A 19,521-nucleotide genomic window follows, 5' to 3' on the forward strand; every position below is an offset into this window, starting at 1 on the left:
GACAGACAGAAATCTAGATAGACGGACAGACAGCTAGATAGACAGACAGACAGACAGACAGACAGACAGATAGCTAGATAGACAGACAGACAGATAGATAGACAGATAGAGACACACAGACAGACAGACACAGACAGAAAGCTAGATAGACAGACACAGACACACAGACAGAAAGACAGACAGACGGATAGATAGATAGATAGATAGATAGATAGATAGATAGATAGATAGATAGATAGATAGATAGATAGATAGATAGATAGATAGATAGACAGAAAGCTAGATAGACAGACAGACAGACAGATAAACAGACAGACAGACAGACAGACAGACAGACAATAGCTAGATGGACAGACAGACAGACAGACAGATAGACAGACAGACAGACAGATAGATAGACAGACAGCTAGATAGAGACACACAGACAGACAGACACACAAACAAACAGTGTGTGTGTCTGTGTGTCTGCAAACCGCAGTTTACAGCTGAGAGTGAAATGGCCAGGATGAGAGTCAGCACCTCCAAGTCTGAGGCCATGGTTCTCTACTGGAAAATGGTGGATTGCTCCCTCCAGGTTGGGGATGAGTTGTTGCCTCAAGTGAAGGAGTTCAAGTATCTCGGGGTCTTGTTCACGAGTGAGGGTAGGATGGAGCGGGAGATTGACAGGTGGATTGGTGCAGCATCAGCAGTAATGTGGATGTTGTACCGGACCGTTGTGGCGAAGAGGGAGCTGAGCTGGAAGGCAAAGCTCTCAATTTACCAGTCAGTCTTCGTTTCAACCCTCACCTATGGTCATGAGCTTTGGGTAGTGACCGAAAGGGTGAGATGGCAGATACAAGCGGCTGAAATGAGTTTCCTCCGTAGGGTGTCTAGGCTCAGCCTTACAGACAGGGTGAGGAACTCAGACATCCGAAGGGAGCTCGGAGTAGAGCCGCTGCTCCTTCGTGTTGAAAGGAGCCAGTTGAGGTGGTTCAGGCATCTGATCAGGATGCCTCCTGGGCGCCTTCATTCGGAGGTTTTCCGGGCACGTCCAACTGGGAGGAGACCCCGGGGTAGACCCAGAACTTGCTGGAGGGACTACATGTCCAATCTGGCCTGGGAACGCCTTGGGATCCTCCAGGAGGAGCTGGAGGGCGTTGCTGGGGAGAGAGACGTCTGGAGTGTCCTACTTAGCTTGCTGCCACCGCGACCCCACCCCGGAGAAGCGGCTGATGATGAGATGAGATGAGATGTTTTTTATATATATAATCCATCCATTGTTCAAGCTGCCTATCCGCTTAAGCCGCTTATATATATACATTTTATTTTTTTATTGTTTTATTATTTTCTAATCACATTTTTCATTCAGCAGCTGAACTGAACTTGCAGCAGGCCTACTTTCTAACACCAACACAAAGACAAATCGAAGTAAAAGAGGTACGTTCTCAAAGTTGAGTACATGCCCCAAAAAGTATGACACTAGGCCCTGCTTTACTTCACATAGTAACAATAGGTAAAATGAGGTCTACCTGTATGACAGCATGAGCTGGGATACCTCCCTCATCAGCCACTTAGCTCCCCCCTCAGGCAGCTCAAGCATGAACCTATCCAAGTAAATGCAGTGTAGAAGTTATGTTGGGCTGCCGTTTCCTCCCGTATTTCCTTTAACCTATCAAGGATGACCATTTCTGTCACATCCTGCTCTCTCTTTCTCTTCACTTTGGCAGCAAGGCCGGGATGGAGGAGGAAGAGGATGAGGCTGTTGATGGCTCTGCACTGGGTTGGCGCTGGGGTTCAGACTGGGTCTCTGGAGACCAGGCAGGGGTAGAGACAGGGGGCAGGTTGTGGACAGGGGAGCTATCCTCATCTACACTATCCTCACTTGGCTCCAGCTGTATGGGTAACAAAATCTAGACAAACCACTTTAACTACCCAGACGTTTAACACACACACACGCACACTTAGCACGATGCACGACGTGAGCGAATCATTCAGAGTTGACTGTCCATCGATGTTTAATGTACGGTTGCAGCCACCCAAGCAACCAGATTACTGCCGGACACCCACATCCAGGGGCTGCATCACCGCTGCAGACGCCCTTCCATTTTTTTATTTTGCCGTGGACAAAGCGGTCTCATAGCTGTTGCCACTTTTTGCGCACAGTTTCCTGGTTGCAGTGTAATGCCTCTCCCATCTCCCTCCTGGCACTGTCCACTGCAACTCGGGTGGGGTGCAGGGGGAACCGATATCGTAAATGTGCTCATATGCTCGAACGAGCTCAGCTACTTTCTCCTCAACCTCCTCTGCCATTTTCTCTGGTACCGACAAATAGAAGTACAAATTAACTGTCGTAGAAGAAGAAATATCTGCACTACCTGTCATAGCGCCCCTTGCGGAAAGACTCAGATTGCAGCTTGCGGTTGCGTTGCGTTATCAAATCAGGCGTGACATTTTTCAACGCAACAACAGAGGAAATGGACGTAGCGTAGGCAACTGCATGTCTGCGATAAGTTTCCGGCCTTAGACACACGGTACAGCAAGGACCAACATGCTGTCACCACAAAGAGTGAAAAACACACACACACACACACACACAAACACACACACACACACCCTACCTGCACAGCATCGACCCAGTCTTGGCTCTCCGCTGAGCCCAGTGAGTCTGGCAGACTGAAGTAGAAACTCTCTGTGTCCCCCTGTTGGCAGGGGTCACATGTGCGGCCATAACAATGTGCTTGGATCACCTGTTTTCATGATAAGAAAAAAGAGGGAAACAACTGAAACCAGCTGGCTGAAATAAAGATCACACTGATCTGCTGCCTTATGTTTCTGTACCTTGACTCCACCCCAGTGATACGGTGTAGTGTGCTAACAACAGCTCCTCATATGAGAGGTGACCCTTAAAGACTAAAACAACCTGTGAGCAGAGAAGGAGACATACCTCCTCTATAGTCTCTTCCATGGGGTCTGGCTTCTCACTATGGAAGGCCTCTTCCCTTCGGGTGTCACGCCTCTCTCTCTCCCATGTGGCCCATGTCATGTCCTGTGTCCCTGGCTTGGGGGTGGAGGTGAGCTGGAGGTGTGGGTTGGGCTGATGGGAGGTGGAGGAAGAGGAGGAGGAGTTTCTCCTGTTCGTCTTCCTATGAGCTTTCCTGTGGACAGAAGGTGGGGGGGCTGGGGATTGGGAGGCTGTGTGCGTGTGTGTATCCAGGAGGGGTGTGTGTGTGTGTCTACCTGGTAGCTGGGTGTGTGTGTTTGTATCTGCAGGTGGGATTTGTTTGTTCATATCTGGTAATGGTGTGTGTGTGTGTTTATCTGGTGATGAGGTGTGTTTATGTGTATCTGATAGAGGGGTGTGTCTTTGCGTGTCTTGAATTTGTGAGTGTGTGTGGGGCATGTTCACATGTGTGTCTGGAGGGCATACATGTGTGTGGGATGATGGGGGGCGTGCATGTGCTGCAGATGAGGCGATGCACACTCGCTCCATACGAGTCCTTCCAGTGTCCTGCTCAGGGACTGGAGAAGAAAGCCTTTCTTGGTCAGCCTCGCCACCTAATCTATTCCCTGACCAGCTAGGCTCATCTGTTGTCATGGCAACATCTACTTCCTGTTTGGACAGCAGCTGACAGGAAGCCTCATCAGAGCTGGGCAAGTCTTCCCGGGTGCCTAGTGACCGGCTGTCAGCATTGGATTCACAGAGTTCTGTTAGCTCCTCCCTTGGAACCAGGGGATAGCTGAGAGAAGGAAGGTCTGCATGTGATGGCCTACACACACACACACACACACACACACACACACACACACACACACACACACACACACACACACAAAATATGATTACATGATTGGCTCATGCATATGTACATCCTGTCATTTAACAGATGGGTCAGCAGTTAAGAGAGTTGTTCATCAGTCCATATGTACACATCTTAGAGCAATAATGTGATCACATCATAGCCAAGAGTCAGGTCAGGTCAGGTCAGGTCAGGTCACGTCAGGTCAGGTCAGGTCAAGTGCAGTTTTTTTTTTTTAACATGGTGTTGGTGGTCGCATGGCTCGGGTCCTGGGCTGTTCCGATGGCGTCTGGACACTGCTTGCCACCTTTCTCATCACATTCTTCATATATGTTAGAATTCCATTATAATTGTGCTGTCCTCTTACAGTGTTGTATTGTGTAAATTGTGTGAACACAACATCATGTCACGTTGTGCGTCTTAGGAGAGAGATCCTCTGTTGCTCTCCCTGAGCTTTCTTCCTGTTTTTTCTCCCTGTTAAAGGGTTTTAGGGAGTTGTTCCTTATCCAATGTGAGGGTCTAAGGATGAGAAGTTGTGTTACTGTAAAGCCCCCTGTGGCACATTTGTAATTTGTGATAATGGGCTACACAAAAAAAGTGACTTGAATGAACCTGATTTTCTTTCTGCATGTGCTGCAGACAGGGTGACCATCTTCAACTAAGTTTCCCTCAGGACTCATAAGAAGCAAAATAAGACCACCCTTCAGACTTTGTCCAATTAGAAGGCTGAAAAATCTCTGCCAGAGCACTGTCGCTGCCTTCCGCCATGTTTTCACTGCCTTCCGCCATGTTTTCATTGCCAGAGCACTGTCACTGCCTTCCGCCATGTTTTCACTGCCTTCCGCCATGTTTTCACTGCCTTCCGCCATGTTTTCACTGCCAGAGCACTGTCACTGCCTTCCGCCATGTTTTCACTGCCTTCCGCCATGTTTTCACTGCCAGAGCACTGTCACTGCCTTCCGCCATGTTTTCACTGCCTTCCGCCATGTTTTCACTGCCAGAGCACTGTCACTGCCTTCCGCCATGTTTTCACTGCCAGAGCACTGTCACTGCCTTCCGCCATGTTTTCACTGCCTTCCACCATGTTTTCATTGCCAGAGCACTGTCGCTGCCTTCCGCCATGTTTTCACTGCCTTCCACCATGTTTTCATTGCCAGAGCACTGTCACTGCCTTCCGCCATGTTTTCACTGCCTTCCGCCATGTTTTCACTGCCTTCCGCCATGTTTTCACTGCCAGAGCACTGTCATTGCCTTCCGCCATGTTTTCACTGCCTTCCGCCATGTTTTCACTGCCAGAGCACTGTCACTGCCTTCCGCCATGTTTTTACTGCCTTCCGCCATGTTTTCACTGCCTTCCGCCATGTTTTCACTGCCAGAGCACTGTCACTGCCTTTCGCCATGCTTTCACTGCCTTCCGCCATGTTTTCACTCCCTTCCACCATGTTTTCATTGCCAGAGCACTGTCGCTGCCTTCCGCCATGTTTTCACTGCCTTCCACCATGTTTTCATTGCCAGAGCACTGTCACTGCCTTCCGCCATGTTTTCACTGCCTTCCGCCATGTTTTCACTGCCAGAGCACTGTCACTGCCTTCCGCCATGTTTTCACTGCCTTCCGCCATGTTTTCACTGCCTTCCGCCATGTTTTCACTGCCAGAGCGCTGTCACTGCCTTCCGCCATGTTTTCACTGCCTTCCACCATGTTTTCATTGCCAGAGCACTGTCACTGCCTTCCGCCATGTTTTCACTGCCTTCCGCCATGTTTTCACTGCCTTCCACCATGTTTTCACTGCCTTCCGCCATGTTTTCACTGCCAGAGCACTGTCACTGCCTTCCGCCATGTTTTCACTGCCTTCCGCCATGTTTTCACTGCCTTCCGCCATGTTTTCACTGCCAGAGCGCTGTCACTGCCTTCCGCCATGTTTTCACTGCCGGAGCACTGTCATTGCCTTCCGCCATGTTTTCACTGCCGGAGCACTGTCATTGCCTTCCGCCATGTTTTCACTGCCTTCCGCCATGTTTTCACTGCCAGAGCGCTGTCACTGCCTTCCGCCATGTTTTCACTGGCGGAGCGCTGTCACTGCCTTCCGCCATGTTTTCAATGCCAGAGCGCTGTCACTGCCTTCCGCCATGTTTTCACTGCCAGAGCGCTGTCACTGCCTTCCGCCATGTTTTCACTGGCGGAGCGCTGTCACTGCCTTCTGCCTTGTTTTCACTGCCTTCTGCCATGTTTTCACTGCCAGAGCGCTGTCACTGCCTTCCGCCATGTTTTCACTGCCAGAGCGCTGTCACTGCCTTCCGCCATGTTTTCACTGCCTTCCGCCATGTTTTCACTGCCTTCCGCCATGTTTTCACTGCCTTCCGCCATGTTTTCACTGCCAGAGCGCTGTCACTGCCTTCCACCATGTTTTCACTGCCAGAGCGCTGTCACTGCCTTCCGCCATGTTTTCACTGCCTTCCGCCATGTTTTCACTGCCTTCCGCCATGTTTTCACTGCCAGAGCGCTGTCACTGCCTTCCACCATGTTTTCACTGCCAGAGCGCTGTCACTGCCTTCCGCCATGTTTTCACTGGCGGAGCGCTGTCACTGCCTTCCGCCATGTTTTCACTGCCTTCCGCCATGTTTTCACTGCCGGAGCACTGTCATTGCCTTCCGCCATGTTTTCACTGCCAGAGCACTGTCATTGCCTTCCGCCATGTTTTCACTGCCGGAGCGCTGTCACTGCCTTCCACCATGTTTTCACTGCCTTCCGCCATGTTTTCACTGCCTTCCGCCATGTTTTCACTGCCAGGGCGCTGTCACTGCCTTCCGCCATGTTTTCACTGGCGGAGCGCTGTCACTGCCTTCCACCATGTTTTCACTGCCAGAGCACTGTCACTGCCTTCCGCCATGTTTTCACTGCCTTCCGCCATGTTTTCACTGCCTTCCGCCATGTTTTCACTGCCAGAGCACTGTCATTGCCTTCCGCCATGTTTTCACTGCCTTCCGCCATGTTTTCACTGCCAGAGCACTGTCACTGCCTTCCGCCATGTTTTTACTGCCTTCCGCCATGTTTTCACTGCCTTCCGCCATGTTTTCACTGCCAGAGCACTGTCACTGCCTTCCGCCATGCTTTCACTGCCTTCCGCCATGTTTTCACTCCCTTCCACCATGTTTTCATTGCCAGAGCACTGTCGCTGCCTTCCGCCATGTTTTCACTGCCTTCCACCATGTTTTCATTGCCAGAGCACTGTCACTGCCTTCCGCCATGTTTTCACTGCCTTCCGCCATGTTTTCACTGCCAGAGCACTGTCACTGCCTTCCGCCATGTTTTCACTGCCTTCCGCCATGTTTTCACTGCCTTCCGCCATGTTTTCACTGCCAGAGCGCTGTCACTGCCTTCCGCCATGTTTTCACTGCCTTCCACCATGTTTTCATTGCCAGAGCACTGTCACTGCCTTCCGCCATGTTTTCACTGCCTTCCGCCATGTTTTCACTGCCTTCCACCATGTTTTCACTGCCTTCCGCCATTTTTTCACTGCCAGAGCACTGTCACTGCCTTCCGCCATGTTTTCACTGCCTTCCGCCATGTTTTCACTGCCTTCCGCCATGTTTTCACTGCCAGAGCGCTGTCACTGCCTTCCGCCATGTTTTCACTGCCTTCCACCATGTTTTCATTGCCAGAGCACTGTCACTGCCTTCCGCCATGTTTTCACTGCCTTCCGCCATGTTTTCACTGCCTTCCACCATGTTTTCACTGCCTTCCGCCATGTTTTCACTGCCAGAGCACTGTCACTGCCTTCCGCCATGTTTTCACTGCCTTCCGCCATGTTTTCACTGCCAGAGCGCTGTCACTGCCTTCCGCCATGTTTTCACTGCCGGAGCACTGTCATTGCCTTCCGCCATGTTTTCACTGCCGGAGCACTGTCATTGCCTTCCGCCATGTTTTCACTGCCTTCCGCCATGTTTTCACTGCCAGAGCGCTGTCACTGCCTTCCGCCATGTTTTCACTGGCGGAGCGCTGTCACTGCCTTCCGCCATGTTTTCAATGCCAGAGCGCTGTCACTGCCTTCCGCCATGTTTTCACTGCCGGAGCACTGTCATTGCCTTCCGCCATGTTTTCACTGCCGGAGCACTGTCATTGCCTTCCGCCATGTTTTCACTGCCTTCCGCCATGTTTTCACTGCCAGAGCGCTGTCACTGCCTTCCGCCATGTTTTCACTGGCGGAGCGCTGTCACTGCCTTCCGCCATGTTTTCAATGCCAGAGCGCTGTCACTGCCTTCCGCCATGTTTTCACTGCCAGAGCGCTGTCACTGCCTTCCGCCATGTTTTCACTGGCGGAGCGCTGTCACTGCCTTCTGCCTTGTTTTCACTGCCTTCTGCCATGTTTTCACTGCCAGAGCGCTGTCACTGCCTTCCGCCATGTTTTCACTGCCAGAGCGCTGTCACTGCCTTCCGCCATGTTTTCACTGCCTTCCGCCATGTTTTCACTGCCTTCCGCCATGTTTTCACTGCCTTCCGCCATGTTTTCACTGCCAGAGCGCTGTCACTGCCTTCCACCATGTTTTCACTGCCAGAGCGCTGTCACTGCCTTCCGCCATGTTTTCACTGCCTTCCGCCATGTTTTCACTGCCTTCCGCCATGTTTTCACTGCCTTCCGCCATGTTTTCACTGCCAGAGCGCTGTCACTGCCTTCCACCATGTTTTCACTGCCAGAGCGCTGTCACTGCCTTCCGCCATGTTTTCACTGGCGGAGCGCTGTCACTGCCTTCCGCCATGTTTTCACTGCCTTCCGCCATGTTTTCACTGCCGGAGCACTGTCATTGCCTTCCGCCATGTTTTCACTGCCAGAGCACTGTCATTGCCTTCCGCCATGTTTTCACTGCCGGAGCGCTGTCACTGCCTTCCACCATGTTTTCACTGCCTTCCGCCATGTTTTCACTGCCTTCCGCCATGTTTTCACTGCCAGGGCGCTGTCACTGCCTTCCGCCATGTTTTCACTGGCGGAGCGCTGTCACTGCCTTCCACCATGTTTTCACTGCCAGAGCACTGTCACTGCCTTCCGCCATGTTTTCACTGCCTTCCGCCATGTTTTCACTGCCTTCCGCCATGTTTTCACTGCCAGAGCACTGTCATTGCCTTCCGCCATGTTTTCACTGCCTTCCGCCATGTTTTCACTGCCAGAGCACTGTCACTGCCTTCCGCCATGTTTTTACTGCCTTCCGCCATGTTTTCACTGCCTTCCGCCATGTTTTCACTGCCAGAGCACTGTCACTGCCTTCCGCCATGCTTTCACTGCCTTCCGCCATGTTTTCACTCCCTTCCACCATGTTTTCATTGCCAGAGCACTGTCGCTGCCTTCCGCCATGTTTTCACTGCCTTCCACCATGTTTTCATTGCCAGAGCACTGTCACTGCCTTCCGCCATGTTTTCACTGCCTTCCGCCATGTTTTCACTGCCAGAGCACTGTCACTGCCTTCCGCCATGTTTTCACTGCCTTCCGCCATGTTTTCACTGCCTTCCGCCATGTTTTCACTGCCAGAGCGCTGTCACTGCCTTCCGCCATGTTTTCACTGCCTTCCACCATGTTTTCATTGCCAGAGCACTGTCACTGCCTTCCGCCATGTTTTCACTGCCTTCCGCCATGTTTTCACTGCCTTCCACCATGTTTTCACTGCCTTCCGCCATTTTTTCACTGCCAGAGCACTGTCACTGCCTTCCGCCATGTTTTCACTGCCTTCCGCCATGTTTTCACTGCCTTCCGCCATGTTTTCACTGCCAGAGCGCTGTCACTGCCTTCCGCCATGTTTTCACTGCCTTCCACCATGTTTTCATTGCCAGAGCACTGTCACTGCCTTCCGCCATGTTTTCACTGCCTTCCGCCATGTTTTCACTGCCTTCCACCATGTTTTCACTGCCTTCCGCCATGTTTTCACTGCCAGAGCACTGTCACTGCCTTCCGCCATGTTTTCACTGCCTTCCGCCATGTTTTCACTGCCAGAGCGCTGTCACTGCCTTCCGCCATGTTTTCACTGCCGGAGCACTGTCATTGCCTTCCGCCATGTTTTCACTGCCGGAGCACTGTCATTGCCTTCCGCCATGTTTTCACTGCCTTCCGCCATGTTTTCACTGCCAGAGCGCTGTCACTGCCTTCCGCCATGTTTTCACTGGCGGAGCGCTGTCACTGCCTTCCGCCATGTTTTCAATGCCAGAGCGCTGTCACTGCCTTCCGCCATGTTTTCACTGCCAGAGCGCTGTCACTGCCTTCCGCCATGTTTTCACTGGCGGAGCGCTGTCACTGCCTTCTGCCTTGTTTTCACTGCCTTCTGCCATGTTTTCACTGCCAGAGCGCTGTCACTGCCTTCCGCCATGTTTTCACTGCCAGAGCGCTGTCACTGCCTTCCGCCATGTTTTCACTGCCTTCCGCCATGTTTTCACTGCCAGAGCGCTGTCACTGCCTTCCACCATGTTTTCACTGCCTTCCGCCATGTTTTCACTGCCAGAGCACTGTCACTGCCTTCCGCCATGTTTTCACTGCCAGAGCACTGTCACTGCCTTCCGCCATGTTTTCACTGCCAGAGCACTGTCACTGCCTTCCGCCATGTTTTCACTGGCGGAGCGCTGTCACTGCCTTCCGCCATGTTTTCACTGCCTTCCGCCATGTTTTCACTGGCGGAGCGCTGTCACTGCCTTCCACCATGTTTTCACTGCCTTCCGCCATGTTTTCACTGCCAGAGAGCTGTCACTGCCTTCCGCCATGTTTTCACTGCCGGAGCGCTGTCACTGCCTTCCGCCATGTTTTCACTGCCTTCCGCCATGTTTTCACTGCCAGAGCGCTGTCACTGCCTTCCGCCATGTTTTCACTGCCGGAGCGCTGTCATTGCCTTCCGCCATGTTTTCACTGCCAGAGCACTGTCATTGCCTTCCGCCATGTTTTCACTGGCGGAGCGCTGTCACTGCCTTCCGCCATGTTTTCACTGCCAGAGCGCTGTCACTGCCTTCCGCCATGTTTTCACTGGCGGAGCGCTGTCACTGCCTTCCACCATGTTTTCACTGCCTTCCGCCATGTTTTCACTGCCAGAGCACTGTCACTGCCTTCCGCCATGTTTTCACTGCCAGAGCGCTGTCACTGCCTTCCGCCATGTTTTCACTGGCGGAGCGCTGTCACTGCCTTCCGCCATGTTTTCACTGCCTTCCGCCATGTTTTCACTGGCGGAGCGCTGTCACTGCCTTCCACCATGTTTTCACTGCCAGAGCACTGTCACTGCCTTCCGCCATGTTTTCACTGCCGGAGCGCTGTCACTGCCTTCCGCCATGTTTTCACTGCCTTCCGCCATGTTTTCACTGCCAGAGCGCTGTCACTGCCTTCCGCCATGTTTTCACTGCCGGAGCGCTGTCATTGCCTTCCGCCATGTTTTCACTGCCAGAGCACTGTCACTGCCTTCCGCCATGTTTTCACTGCCGGAGCGCTGTCATTGCCTTCCGCCATGTTTTCACTGCCAGAGCACTGTCATTGCCTTCCGCCATGTTTTCACTGCCAGAGCACTGTCATTGCCTTCCGCCATGTTTTCACTGCCAGAGCACTGTCATTGCCTTCCGCCATGTTTTCACTGCCTTCCGCCATGTTTTCACTGCCGGAGCGCTGTCACTGCCTTCCGCCATGTTTTCACTGCCGGAGCGCTGTCACTGCCTTCCGCCATGTTTTCACTGCCGGAGCGCTGTCACTGCCTTCCGCCATGTTTTCACTGCCGGAGCGCTGTCACTGCCTTCCGCCATGTTTTCACTGCCGGAGCGCTGTGACTGCCTTCCGCCATGTTTTCACTGCCGGAGCGCTGTCACTGCCTTCCGCCATGTTTTCCCTGCCGGAGCGCTGTCATTGCCTTCCGCCATGTTTTCACTGATGCAAAACAAATCCATGTTGCATGCTGTACCTGCATGCCTGGTTCCACAATCCGGTCGCCAATAAACACTAAATGATAATAAGAAGCCCTGAGTGCGGGGGACTGTTGCTAACGTTGGTTGATGCCGGAGAGAATTTACCATGAGTTTTTCCAAGTGCGGTAATCAAACACAGTTTTAATGATAATTAAAATGTGAAACAGTAATACCAACCGCTAGGAATGTTACTGTGGTTTATCGCGAAACTGGTAACCATTTTATCTCTAACACACACAAAGACACAAGCACGCACACACATGGTTGCAGCTGCTGGTTGGGTGTGGCTGAAGTGGTGGGTCAGACTGGTTCCAGCTGCTGGTTGGGTGTGGCTGAAGTGGTGTGGGTTGGACTGGTTCCAGCTGCTGGCTGGGTGTGGCTGAAGTGGTGTGGGTCGGACTGGTTCCAGCTGCTGGCTGGGTGTGGCTGAAGTGGTGTGGGTTGGACTGGTTCCAGCTGCTGGTTGGGTGTGGCTGAAGATGTGGGTCAGACTGATTCCATTTGCGGGCTGGGTGTGGCTGAAGTGGTGTGGGTCAGACTGGTTTGCTGGGTTTGTTTACCTGGTGTCATTGTAGCTGTGTGGATGGTGCTGGAGAACGTCCTGCAGGAAGCGCTCCATCAGACTGCTGGTTTGGCTACTGCTCACAGAGGACAAGGTGTTCAAACATCTGGCAGAAGCCCTGACTGACCCCCTGTGTCTGGTACTGGAGATATGCTGAGGGATGGGAGAGAGAGAGAGAGAGGGGGATAGAGAGAGAGAGAGAGAGAGAGAGAGAGAGAGAGAGAGAGAGAGAGAGAGAGAGAGAGAGAGAGAGGGACAGAGAGAGACAGACAGACAGAGAAAGTCTCGCTGAGTAGCTTAAAGTGTCAACTAACGTGTTTTCAGATTGTCCACACTGTAAAACGACGAAAACCTATTTCTACTGGCCCGCACAAGGGACAAACACCGGAGAGACAGAGAGAATATACACATCTGACGTGGTTGTCCGTGTCACTGCTATGTGTGAGGTAAGTGTTTTTGGTTTTTTTTTGCCCAGTTGTACCTGGCCAAATTACCCCACTCTTCCGAGCCGTCCCAGTCGCTGCTCCACCCCCTCTACCGATCCGGGGAGGGCTGCAGACCACCACATGCCTCCTCCCATATATGTGGCATCACCAGCCGCTTCTTTTCACCTGACAGTGAGGAGTTTCACCAGGGGGACATAGCACGTGGGAGGACCACGCTATTACCCCAGTTCCCCCTCCCCCCGAACAGGCGCCCAGACCGACCAGAGGAGGCGCTAGTGCAGCGACCAGGACACATACACACATCCGGCTTCCCACCTGCAGACACGGCCAATGTTTCTGTAGGGACGCCCGACCAAGCCGGAGGTAACACGGGGATTTGAACCGCCAATCCCCGTGTTGGTAGGCAACGGAATAGACCGCTACACCACCCGGACACTGAGCTAAACATTTTTTTTTTTTAATGTATTTCTGATTTTCCCCTTTTTCTCCCAATTCAGTGGCCAATCAATCCCTATTTTAGTTCAAACACCCACCCTCGTACTGCATGCATTCGCCAACTGCGTCTCTCCGGCCGGCAGTCTGGAAGGAGACGCCTCGCCACTTCCGTGACAAGGCGACTCCTGGCCGAACCACTGCTTTTCCCCACACACACCCAGAGACGCATTCATGTGACGAACACAAGCCGACTCCGCCCCCTCCCGAAAACAGGGTTGTCAATGATTGCTGCTTCATCGAGTCCGGCCATAGTCGGATCTAACGAGACCGGGGCGCGAACCCCGGTCCCCAGTGGGCAACTGCATCGACACAAAGCCGATGCTTAGACCGCTACACCACCGCGGACTGAGGTAAACATTTTTGAGTGTGTGTACCTGATCCAGGCTGCTGTACATCAACTTGCAGTACCCACAGTAACCCTGTCTAACAGGCTGGGCTCTGGACGGACCAGCCTGTTCCTCCACCCGCACCCTGAGAGAGAAAGTCAGACAGACAGACAGCGAGAGACAGAGAGAGAGAGAGACAGAGAGAGACAGCGAGAGAGAGACAAGACAGCGAGAGATAGAGAGAGAGAGACAGCGAGAGACGGAGAGAGAGAGACAGCGAGAGACAGGCAAGACAGCAAGAGATAGAGAGAGAGAGAGAGAGAGAGAGAGAGAGAGAGAGAGAGAGAGAGAGAGAGAGAGAGAGAGAGACAGAAAGAGACAGAGAGAGACAGAGAGAGAGAGACAGCGAGAGACAGACAAGACAGCAAGAGATAGAGAGAGAGAGAGAGAGAGAGAGAGACAGCGAGAGACAGGCAAGACAGCAAGAGATAGAGAGATAGAGAGAGAGAGAGAGAGAGAGAGAGAGAGAGAGAGAGAGAGAGAGAGAGAGAGAGAGACAGAAAGAGACAGAGAGAGACAGAGAGAGAGAGACAGCGAGAGACAGACAAGACAGCAAGAGATAGAGAGAGAGAGAGGCAGCGAGAGAGAGAGGCAGCGAGAGAGAGAGGCAGCGAGAGAGAGAGAGGCAGCGAGAGAGAGAGAGGCAGCGAGAGAGAGAGAGAGACAGAGAGAGAGAGAGACACAGAGAGAGAGAGAGAGAGGCAGCGAGAGATAGAGAGAGAGAGAGAGAGAGAGAGAGAGAGAGAGAGAGAGAGAGAGGCAGCGAGAGATAGAGAGAGAGAGAGAGAGAGAGAGAGAGACAGTGAGAGAGAAACAAGACAGCGAGAGATAGAGAGAGAGACAGAGAGAGAGAGACAGCGAGAGACAGACAAGACAGCGAGAGATAGAGAGAGATAGAGATAGAGAGACAGAGAGAGAGAGACAGCGAGAGACAGACAAGACAGCGAGAGATAGAGATAGAGATAGAGATAGAGAGAGAGAGGCAGCGAGAGATAGAGAGACAGAGAGAGACAGCGAGAGAGAAACAAGACAGCGAGAGATAGAGAGAGAGAGACAGAGAGAGAGAGACAGCGAGAGACAGACAAGACAGCGAGAGATAGAGAGAGATAGAGATAGAGAGACAGAGAGAGAGAGACAGCGAGAGACAGACAAGACAGCGAGAGATAGAGAGAGAGATAGAGAGAGAGAGAGAGAGAGAGAGAGAGAGAGAGAGAGAGAGAGAGAGAGAGAGAGAGAGAGAGAGAGAGAGAGTGCAGACATGTTTCACATGATCTTCTAAAAAACCGAACAATTTTCTTATTTTCAAATTGAGATAAACTAAAAGGTAAATGGCCCAGGAACAAAACATCAGGGACAAGAACAAACAGAGACAACTATAGACACTTTGGAAGAGTAAAAGAAAACAATAAATCTCAAAGAAATGGACATTTCTCAACAAGGACGAGTGCTGCGCTAACGGCTAACTAGCAGTCAAACAAGATCAAGGGCTAGCTAACAAGCAAGATATCGGGACTAAAACCCAAAAGTACAGCTTGTAAGGTGGGCAACCTGGAAAGGGATTTGTATAATGCAGAATAATTTTTCACTATTGATTGTTTATTTTGTTTTGTGGACTATCAAGATAGGTCTGTGTCACTCGCTAGTTAGCTAGCAAATGTTAGTTGAAAGCTAACTGTCATAATAACGGCAGCCTTGGGACCTAGCGCCGGTTAGAACCAGTTAGAACCAGTTAGAAAGTGACAGGTGGAAACTACCATGGAAATGGCCCTCGCAGTACAATATCTGACAGGATCAGAAGTGCTTCAGCCAGAAAAGAGTTCAAACACAAAATGCTGAGAAACAACCCAGAGACACTGACAGCAGATTTCTCTCAGACAGGAGACAGGTGCATCCCAACAAACCTGCTCCTATATACAGAATGATATATAGGATTTTTGAGTGCGTCTTTTGAGTGAAGCAGCTTATTGTTTTTGTTGACAGGCAATAACTAGTCATCAACACATTGATGCAGTCTTGTTCCATTCACTGCATTTTCCAACACATTGCTGCTCTACTAAAGTCAAAGGTCATCCTGGTACAGATCAGCATTGATCAGCATAAATACTGAGTCTCATCAGCAGCCAGTCAGACTAGCTTGGTCTAGTCAGAAAGGCAGAACTGAGGAAGCCTCTTGGATGAGAGGCGAAACGTCTTCACGGATAAATACCAAGTCCAGTTGCACTTGATTCAACTCCTTTGGATAAGACCAGAACCATGATATTCGAAAAAAGATCCAAATCTCAGGAAACTACATCAAATCTCACTCTAGGAAACAATCCAATAGAATCATCCTCACAATACAATTATTTATTTAGGCCTGAAAATAAGTTCCACCGGACACTTTGATCCAGCGGTGAATGAACTGAAAGAGAAAGCACGCAGGGCTTTTTATGCCACAAAACGACAGATTTACACTGAAATCCCAATTAAAATTTGGCTTAAACTATTTGAATCAGTAATTGAACCAGTTGCCCTCTATGGAAGTGAAGTGTGGGCTCCATCTGCAAAATCAAAACTTTACAAAATGGGACAAACACCCAGTTGAAACCCTGCATGCAGAGTTTTGCAAGAACAATTGCATGTACAAAGAAAAACAACAAACAACGTATGCAGGGTAGAACAAGGTCAACATCCATTATTAATCACAACTCAGAAGAGGCATCACATGTAAAAACAGTGACCCCCACTCATACCATCACAAAGCCCTGACATGCCAAGAGGTGAGCAAAGAGTCCCAACTGCCAGCTGATCCTGACGCTTAGTTCACTCAACAATACTGACAACCCACAGCCTCCAGACTTAGTTCACTCAAAGATACTGACAACCCACAGCCTCAAGACTTAGTTCACTCAACAATACTGACAACCCACAGCCTCAAGACTTTGTTCACTCAACAATACTGACACCCCACAGCCTTAAGACTTAGTTCACTCAACAATACTGACAACCCACAGCCTCAAGACTTAGTTCACTCAACAATACTGACAACCCACAGTCTCCAGACTTAGTTCACTCAACAATACTGACAACCCACAGCCTCGAGACTTAGTTCACTCAACAATACTGACAACCCACAGCCTCAAGACTTAGTTCACTCAACAATACTGACAACCCACAGCCTCAAGACTTAGTTCACTCAACAATACTGACAACCCACAGTCTCAAGACTTAATTCACTCAACAATACTGACAACCCACAGCCTCAAGACTTAATTCACTCAACAATACTGACAACCCACAGCCTCAAGACTTAATTCACTCAACAATACTGACAACCCACAGCCTCAAGACTTAGTTCACTCAACAATACTGACAACCCACAGCCTCAAGACTTAATTCACTCAACAATACTGACAACCCACAGTCTCAAGACTTAGTTCACTCAACAATACTGACAACCCACAGCCTCAAGACTTAGTTCACTCAACAATACTGACAACCCACAGTCTCAAGACTTAGTTCACTCAAAGATACTGACAACCCACAGCCTCAAGACTTAGTTCACTCAACAATACTGACAACCCACAGCCTCAAGACTTAGTTCACTCAAAGATACTGACAACCCACAGCCCAAGACTTAGTTCACTCAACAACACTGACAACCCACAGCCTCGAGACTTAGTTCACTCAACAACACTGACAACCCACAGCCTCAAGACTTAGTTCACTCAACAATACTGACAACCCACAGCCTCAAGACTTAGTTCACTCAACAATACTGACAACCCACAGCCTCAAGACTTAGTTCACTCAACAACACTGACAACCCACAGCCTCAAGACCAACACACTGATACAAAACCAATTAGAGTCAACGAAATGATAACACATTTAAACAACACTGCCACCCACAGCCTCAAGACCAACACACTGATACAAAACCACTTAGAGTCAACCAAATGATAACACATCAAAAACAACATGACATCACCTACTGGAACACTTAAACACAAACACAGAGCAACATGCAGTGCTATCTGGCCCTAAACATACAGTACACACTGGCATTTATTTGACCCCCACTCATACCATCACAAAGCCCTGACATGCCAAGAGGTGAGCAAAGAGTCCCCTCTGCCAGCTGATCCTGACGCTTAGTTCACTCAACAATACTGACAACCCACAGTCTCAAGACTTAGTTCACTCAAAGATACTGACAACCCACAGCCTCAAGACTTAGTTCACTCAACAATACTGACAACCCACAGCCTCAAGACTTAGTTCGCTCAAAGATACTGACAACCCACAGCCTCAAGACTTAGCTCACTCAACAATACTGACAACCCACAGCCTCCAGACTTAGTTCACTCAAAGATACTGACAACCCACAGCCTCAAGACTTAGTTCACTCAACAATACTGACAACCCACAGTCTCAAGACTTAGTTCACTCAAAGATACTGACAACCCACAGCCTCAAGACTTAGTTCACTCAACAATACTGACAACCCACAGCCTCAAGACTTAGTTCACTCAACAATACTGACAACCCACAGTTTCAAGATGTAGTTCACTCAAAGATACTGACAACCCACAGCCTCAAGACTTAGATCAATCAACAATACTGACAACCCACAGCCTCAAGACTTTGTTCACTCAACAATACTGACACCCCACAGCCTTAAGACTTAGTTCACTCAACAATACTGACAACCCACAGCCTCAGGACTTAATTCCCTCAACAATACTGACAACCCACAGCCTCAAGACTTAGTTCACTCAACAACACTGACAACCTACAGCTTCAAGACTTAATTCACTCAACAATACTGACAACCCACAGCCTCAAGACTTAGTTCACTCAACAATACTGACAACCCACAGCCTCAAGACTTAGTTCACTCAACAATACTGACAACCCACAGTCTCAAGACTTAGTTCACTCAACAATACTGACAACCCACAGCCTCAAGACTTAGTTCACTCAACAATACTGACAACCCACAGCCTCAAGACTTAGTTCACTCAACAATACTGACAACCCACAGCCTCAAGACTTAGTTCACTCAAAGATACTGACAACCCACAGCCTCAAGACTTAGTTCACTCAAAGATACTGACAACCCACAGCCTCAACACTTAATTCACTCAACAATACTGACAACCCACAGCCTCAAGACTTAGTTCACTCAACAATACTGACAACCCACAGCCTCGAGACTTAGTTCACTCAACAATACTGACAACCCACAGCCTCAAGACTTAGTTCACTCAACAATACTGACACCCCACAGCCTTAAGACTTAGTTCACTCAACAATACTGACAACCCACAGCCTCAAGACTTAATTCCCTCAACAATACTGACAACCCACAGCCTCAAGACTTAGTTCACTCAACAACACTGACAACCTACAGCTTCAAGACTTAATTCACTCAACAATACTGACAACCCACAGCCTCAAGACTTAGTTCACTCAACAATACTGACAACCCACAGCCTCAAGACTTAGTTCACTCAACAACACTGACAACCCACAGCCTCAAGACCAACACACTGATACAAAACCACTTAGAGTCAACGAAATGATAACACATTTAAACAATACTGCCACCCACAGCCTCAAGACCAACACACTGATACAAAACCACTTAGAGTCAACCAAATGATAACACATCAAAAACAACATGACATCACCTACTGGAACAATTAAACACAAACACAGAGCAACATGCAGTGCTATCTGGCCCTAAACATACAGTACACACTGGCATTTATTTGACCAAGCTAACTGACACAACATTGAGAACCACCTTGACAAAGTACAGACTCAGTGAGCACAGCCTGGCCATTGAAAATGGTGGCTACCTGTTGATGATCGGCTATGTCAACACTGCTCTCTGAGGGAGGTGGAGACAGAGCTGCACCTCACACCACATGTGAATAATAGATACACATCAGAAAAAT

At 50.0% G+C, this 19,521-nt stretch overlaps 1 protein-coding gene across 1 annotated transcript in view; it reads right to left on the reverse strand.

The window, feature by feature from the left end:
* zdbf2 (zinc finger, DBF-type containing 2) overlaps positions 1-19,521 on the reverse strand; it is a 57,724-nt gene that overhangs the window by 18,958 nt on the left and 19,245 nt on the right. The window contains exons 3-6 of the mRNA XM_056301539.1: positions 13,566-13,662; positions 12,249-12,403; positions 2,924-3,746; positions 2,598-2,726 (exon numbers count right to left, since the gene is read on the reverse strand). Of these exons, the coding sequence (XP_056157514.1) occupies positions 2,598-2,726; positions 2,924-3,746; positions 12,249-12,403; positions 13,566-13,662 (1,204 nt within the window). The remainder of the gene's footprint in view (positions 1-2,597; positions 2,727-2,923; positions 3,747-12,248; positions 12,404-13,565; positions 13,663-19,521) is intronic.

Source organism: Lampris incognitus, chromosome 21 (genome assembly GCF_029633865.1).
Source record: "Lampris incognitus isolate fLamInc1 chromosome 21, fLamInc1.hap2, whole genome shotgun sequence".
Lineage (NCBI taxonomy): Eukaryota > Metazoa > Chordata > Actinopteri > Lampriformes > Lampridae > Lampris > Lampris incognitus.